This window comes from Ruditapes philippinarum, unplaced genomic scaffold (genome assembly GCF_026571515.1).
Source record: "Ruditapes philippinarum isolate M1 unplaced genomic scaffold, ASM2657151v2 ctg4565_1_1_1_1, whole genome shotgun sequence".
NCBI lineage: Eukaryota > Metazoa > Mollusca > Bivalvia > Venerida > Veneridae > Ruditapes > Ruditapes philippinarum.
The window spans coordinates 50796-58136 of record NW_026857551.1 but is presented as its reverse complement, the minus strand read 5'-3'; the positions used below and the strand labels follow the sequence as shown (position 1 = coordinate 58136).

The 7341-nt window shown below is 31.8% G+C and overlaps 1 protein-coding gene across 1 annotated transcript; it reads left to right on the top strand.

Annotated features, from left to right (window-relative positions):
- Window positions 1-219: 219 nt before the first annotated feature.
- LOC132750134 (small ribosomal subunit protein eS19-like) lies at window positions 220-7063 on the top strand (the record flags this gene model as incomplete). Its single annotated transcript, XM_060740073.1, is given in 4 exon segments — window positions 220-269; window positions 2997-3065; window positions 5364-5478; window positions 6949-7063. Coding segments are annotated over 4 exon segments (319 nt in total), but the record flags the coding sequence as incomplete, so codon positions are not given.
- Between the last annotated feature and the right edge of the window lie 278 nt (window positions 7064-7341).

Below are 7341 nucleotides of genomic sequence, written 5' to 3'. Positions count from 1 at the left end.
TGCACCTTGTTCTATTAAAACTTACTTCATAAAACGTTTCCTAAAATCATTTTCCACATTAAATAGCTAAGTTTCAATTTATAATCTTGATAAGGGATCAAATCATTAAGAGATATATACTTAAAGCAAATAGATTTGTATCCTGTAAAGAAGATTGTTTACTTTAGGTCTGGTAAAATGAAGGTGCCAGAGTGGACCGACTTTATCAGACTGGAAAAGATTCAAGGAGCTATCCCCCTATGATGTCGACTGGTATTTTATTAGGGCTGGTAAATCACTTTTTTCCTATTTCAGCCATTTTCAGGCTATTATTTCATATTTTAATGTAATGTCTCCATGTGATGAAAGATTCTGTCTTGAAATAACAAAGTGAGAGTATTTTTATAACTGATTTAATTCTGATCAGGAGACCTGTTCACCGTTTAATCTCCAATACCTTAATCTACAGAATTTGTATACTGGATTGTCATATTCTGAATTTGAAAGTTATAGGATTTCAAAGTCGAAACACATCAAAACGAGGCTTGCACTGGCTCTTTCAAATTTAGTGAGAAAAACCACCAGTTGGTATTCTGTACCAGTGATTTTTCTACTTATATAACAAACTCCGAAAAAAGGCCTCTTCCCAATTAAAATTTTCTTTAAAATCATGCAGTTTTCCCAAAAATATAAACTTAAACCAGCTTTTTTACTTTCCAAATCAGCAGTTTAAGCGATAATTTTTCAGTAGTTACAAACTAGTGTGAATTTCTAATGATGAATCTCTATATCTTGATACCTAGTGAGAGTACAAACTGATTTAATGAGTCTGACTAGAAATTCACACAAAATAATCACTTATCAGGGCCAAAAAACCTTCTTTGTAGAGGCCGAATATAGGCTGCTTCCCCAACCAAACTAGCCTCTTTCTTGTCCCCAGTTTGGTCCTCAAAATTCCCCAGTCTTTTGAAATTTCCCATAGAATTTAGAACAAAATTAAATGATGGTGTTGAATTAAGGTCTTTTACTGCCTTATTAGTATTTCCCAGTGCTTATTGCTTTTGCTTTTCTATTTTGAAGAACTTGTTAAAAGTTTGTGTTAAATTTGAGACCCCTTTTCCCAATGCAAAGTATGCAAAATCACGCATATTTTCCCCAAGAAAAAGGCTGAGGCCTCTTCCCCAAAAATAGTGTTTTGGCCCTGACTTGTGAATAAATTGCTTTGTAACTTGGGTATCTGAAAAATGTAGTAAAGCAAAGCAATGAAGACAAACTGATACTTTAATATAAAAAGTGTTAGCCACTATTTTTTTGCTAATTTTTTGTTACTCTACGAAATACCACAAAAGTGTGTGTCCTTATATAGGTCAGCAGCTTCAACCTTCAGTTTGAATAACATAAACAGTCTTGTAGTATAATTTCGTTTGTTCGATCATTAAAATGAGTCAATTAATAAGTCGACCTAGTAGCTATGTATGATTAACCCTTTGTCAATTCGATGTAGATAAATATCAAAATTCAATATATAAATTTGTCTTACCTGATAGTTACAGTACATATAACAACCTTAGTGCAATAACTGGTTCACTCCTATTAATCCTATTAAATTTAAAAGAACTTAACCTGATACTGCACTAAGGAGATGAAATAGTATTTATTGAATGATAATTGTATACAGATAATTGTACTGGATCATGGAAGTAATGTAAACTGTGTGACTTTCTTATGATGATAATTTCTATTTCTTGACAATCAGTGAGAGTTAAAACTGATTTAATGAGTCTGATAGAGAAAGTCACACATCTTTACTAAATTTGTAGAAATGATTTTTGTGATTATATTATCCATGAATTCTAAATCTAAAATTTGATAACAGCTTATTGCTGCTAGTAGTGTAGCAATCTTCAAAGATTATTTTGCTGGGAAAAAAAAGATTTATCTAGAAAATTTGATTTTTAAAATAAACAAGATTTTATAATTTGAGAATGAATAAGAGACAGTAGAAGTATTAACATCTGAAACATCTCAAGTCTTAGTAGCTCTGTGTCTTTGATAAATTGTGTCTGAATGACATTGATTAAATGTTTAACGTTGAGAACTTGTTCCAGTGATGAATAAAAAATTACGTGATACACCATGAAGGGATATTTAACTGATTTAATTCTGATATGGAACTTAAAACCTTTGTTTAATCATATTTTATTGCTTTTACATTTTATACAAAAACAGATACATTGTCACATGTAAACATACTACAAAACAGTAACGAATACATTTACAGTTAATACATGGATGTTATAGTTATTATAAAAAAGCAAAAGGGTCGGGCCACAAGTTTTGACAACATTAGAGAATTGGCCCTTCCCACACTTAAAACCTTGATGAGCGTTCTCCACGTTATGTTATACGTCCGAAAGAATTTTTGGTTCTGCACTGAAAGTCTAGAATAGGCCTTTTGATATACAATGTATATAGTCACAAACGTTAAAAAAATATATTGAATTACCAGGTACTTTGTTAATCAAGTTTATTACATTTAATACAATATAAGATTCATGTTTCTGTAATGTTCTGGTGATGAAAAAAATCACTTGATCAACCATTTGTGAGAGGATTTCAAACTGATTTAATTCTGATATTGGAACACTTGCAGAAAATAGTATTCTTTCAAATTTCATACCATGTTCTACATTTCATTAGGTAAAACTCAATTGTTGAAATGTGAACATGTATCTTGTATGTTTTCTGTACTTCAGTGTTAGTCATATTACAAATTTTAGTTAAAAAGATATTTGATACTTGTAACAAAAATGTTAGTAGATAAAGTTGCGGCCATAATTATGAACACTTCATTTCTTACCATATAGTACCTGAAAACATTTTTGGTATTAAGAAGAATTCTTCATAAATATGTAATAGGCAGTTAGATTTGAACATAGAATTAGTCATTCATGTGATTCCCTAGTTACTAGTAAAGAATTAAATTCTTCATTGACAATCGTGTGTTGTATTTTCAGCATCTATCTGCAGACACTTGTACATCAGATCACCAGCTGGAGTCGGAGCTTTTGAGACTATCTACGGAGGTACGCTTGTCATTATTTTTAGCTTTGTTTATAAATTTTCTACAGTTTTCAATGTTATGAAGACCAACCAACCTATCTAACACTACTTTGATTGTGATTGAATAAAGATTATAACTTGTTACGTGCACATCAGTGGGCGTCCGTGGCCGAGTGGTTACGGTCGTTTACTTCAAACAAGTTGCCCCTCACCACTGTGGGTTTGAATCCAGACAGGGACTTTGAATTCTTTCATGTGAGTAAGCTAGCTATCCAGCTAGCTTACGAAACGTCTGTGATTTTAATCTGGTACCCGTTTGTGTCTGAAGTAATGCATGGAAGGGCACATGCATATAGTTATTTTTAAGACTGCCGATTTGCCTCTGAAAGTAGAGCATATGGATTACCAACTTATTTAAATTTATCTGATCAAGGGGTAGCATGTGAGTCATAGTATAGTACATTGTAATTTTTATGCCCCTACCATATAATGGCTGGTCATATAGTGTGACCTTGTTCCGTCATTCCGTCATCATCTGTTTCCATTCATTATCTTAGTATCGGTTGCACGCATTCAACTCAAATTTGGCATATGGATATGTCATCAGAAAATACAGGTCAAGTTTGAACTTGGTCAGGGTTTGATGATTTTTGGCAGAGTAATGCCCCTTTCACTTTGAAAACAATATGAAATTTTCAGTTTCCGTTCATTATCACCCCAACAGTATTACACATTCAACACAAATTTTACATATGGATACATTAAAAGAATGCACAGGTCAACTTTGAATTTGGTCATGGTTCAATGATTTTTGGCAGAGTTATGCCCCTTTTACTTTGAAAATAATATGAAATTTTCAGTTTCCATTCATTATCTCCCCAACGGTATTACAAATTCAACTCAAAACTTGACATATGGATATGTCAAAGGAATGCACAGGTCAAGTTCGAATTTGGTCATGGTTCGATAATTTTTGGCAGAGTTATGCCCCTTACATTTGAAAAAAAAGAGGAAATTTTCAGTTCACATTCATTATATCCCCAACAGTTGTACATATTCAACAACAAATTAAAGATATGGATATGTCATAAGAATGCATTGGTCAAGTTTGAATTTGGTCATGGTTTGATGATAGCTGACAGAGTTATCCCTCTTTAACTTTGAAAAAAAATCAGAAATTTTAAGTTTCCGTTCATTATCTCCCCAATGGTTGTACACATTCAACTCAAGTTTGACATAAAGATACATCTTAGGAATAAGCATGGAATAAGCATTTCAAGTTTGAATTTGGTCGTGGTTTAATGATTTTGGACAAAGTTATCTTTCTTGAATGTTGGAAAAATTTTGAATTTTTAGTTTCAGCACTCATACTTTTGTGGAAATGTATGTAGCCATTATTTTGGCTACAAATATGCATCATATGCAATTTACAAAAGGTTAACACTGAATAGTTTCAGTGCCTTGAACTTTGTATAAAAATGGTTTGTCTTAACATTGAATAGTTTTAAGGGCTTTGAACTTAAAATGAAAAAAATAATTTGTGCAAACTTTGGAACTAAATATTATAACATCTGAAATCTTGGTTGCATGCGGGGGCATCCGTGGCATGATGACACATTTCTAGTATATAAATAATTATATACCGATAATTGTACTGGATCATGGAAGTAATGTAAACTGTGTGACTTTCTTATGATGATAATTTTATTTCTTGACAATCAGTGAGAGTTAAAACTGATTTAATGAGTCTGATAGAGAAAGTCACACATCTTTACTAAATTTGGAGACAAGATTCTTCCCAGCATTTTTGCTTATGTGAGAAAATTGTTTGTACATCTTATAATGTTAGATTAAATCTTCTGTAACAAAAACAAATGCACCACTTGTTACATTAGATTAAATCTTCTGTAACAAAAAAGAAAAAAAAATGCACCAAGTCTCGTAAATTCTGGATTGATCATTTTTCTGTTTAAAAATGTTTAGTAAGAAAGTCATCTTTGTTCAGTTTGGTTCATAATCGTGAAAGTACATCTAAGGAGACGAAATATAACTGTTAATCTGAGACATATATTATAATACTCCTCAATATATTAAAATGTCTTTATGTTTTATACAATATAACATTTGTTGTTTCAAGGTCAATACTGACAGGGATCTGCCCTTAGTCATTCCTGTATTACTTGTAATTAAAACAAAACAAAAAAATCCCTCATCAAAAATTAAATATGGTTCAAATTCTTGAATTAATTGAATAATATCTACCATACTAATGCATTATGATGTCATGATATATAGAATAATTATAAGTTGGTTGTTTGTAGGTCGCCGCCGACGTGGAACTGCCCCAAGTCATTTCTGTAAGGCCACTGGATCCATCTCCAGACGTCTGTTACAGAGTCTTGAGAACCTGAAGATTGTGGAGAAAGACCCAAATGGGTAAGTTAACATTTATATATATAACATTGATACAATTTGTGAAATGGACATGTGTTGTTGTTGTAGTCGGGTTTAGTTGTTAAGGTCGTTGACTAAACCACTTGCCCTCTCACGGATGTAGGTTCAAGCCCCTAGCAAGGGTGGGATTCTTTAATATGAGAAAGCTAGCCCATTGGTTTATTGTGATCCTCCTTTACAATAGAAATGGAAGGGTTGCCATTTGACAAAAAACTGAGTGAGACTAAAAAAAGGATTGGAGCACCATACTAAATACTGTAATATACTGGACAAGAATGATAAAATGCTAAAATCTTGTCTTTTTACCCAACGGAATGAACTTTAACAGGTCTAATTCATATTTTCACACCAAATTAAGTACGATAATGAAGGGAAAATGTAAAAATCGGCGAAAAAAACGATATTTGTCTTTTTTGTGATCATGATTTCTGCAAGCGTCTAGAGGTACTGCTCCAATCCTGTATTGAGTTAAATCCCAAAAAAACTGGTTGTGGCAAAAGATTGATAACAGAGTGTGTAATTTTTTCACAAAAGGATTATGTTGAAGAATTTAAGTATTAGAGTAAATGCTATAGTTAAAGGGATCAGGCTAGCTTATATATTGGTATAGCCATACTTTTATTAAAAGTTGGGTAATATTTAATCTTTGAAAGTTGTAAAGAATTGTTTCAAATGTGAAGAGTTGTGTCATAATTTATTCTGATTAAGGATAGCTGGGCTTGAAATTTTATTCTTGCATGCTTGCAAAATGCTAGTAGTTCTTTTAGAAGGCAAATGCAGTGTGGATTAAGATTGTAAGATGGGTTAAATCAAGATATTGTATTCCAGCATGATGAACTTCTTAAATCTTGACAACTGTGAGAGTTAAAACTGATTTAATGAGTCTGACTGGAAATAAATGAAAGTAAAAGCTGAAAATTATTGTGAGCTGGATTTCATAAATACAGAATTGATGTATATAAATTTTGTGCACACTTTAGCTGGAGTTGAGCCGATGGTATGACACTACTTGTCTACAAGATTTTTGACATATCTTTCTTATTGAGTCTAGAAAAAATATTGCTGTGCTCACAAATTTGTTTGCTAACAACCATTTGTGGCATTTAAAATACATGTACTGAACAAAATTAAAATACTTGACCAATTTATAATGTAAATTATAAAGAATTTGTTTATTTATTCATTTAACTAAATTAGGGTCATGTTGCAATGATTAAGAATTAGTAGATAAGATACTCGTTTAACTAAAAAGGGTCATCTTGGTCACATTGTTAACCTGTGATATCAGCTTTCTTTGAAAAAAAATACAACAGATCTTTTAATATAGCTTACAGATGTAAGTACAAAATGTGACATGAACACTATTTGCAGAAACCAATTATGAAGCAGTACAAGTAAGTGTTTGACATACTTTTAATATTTATTTATTTGAGTTTATGTTTTATATTTCAGTGGCCGCAGGCTGACCTCACAGGGCAGACGTGATTTGGACAGAATTGCCGCCCAGATCAAGTCAAAGAAAACAAGTGATATGTGATCTGTAAATAAATGAAAAAAACATTGAAAAGATTTATTGTTTATTCGGTGCATAGTTGTATGTTCCGCAGCATAGTGCCTTACAATAAAATATATAAAAATGCAGAGAGAAAGAGAAAAAAACAACAAAATCTGAAATAGCTGGTTTTGAAATCAGATATGGTTTATGAAAGTTGAAAGATACTATGTTCTTGAAGCAGTGAATCGTTATACTATGTGTGGTCAATTTTAATAACACTAAAGATTTTTAGTCTCCATGTTTTGATCACATTAAATGATGCCTAATTGCATGAAATGAATATGTATTTA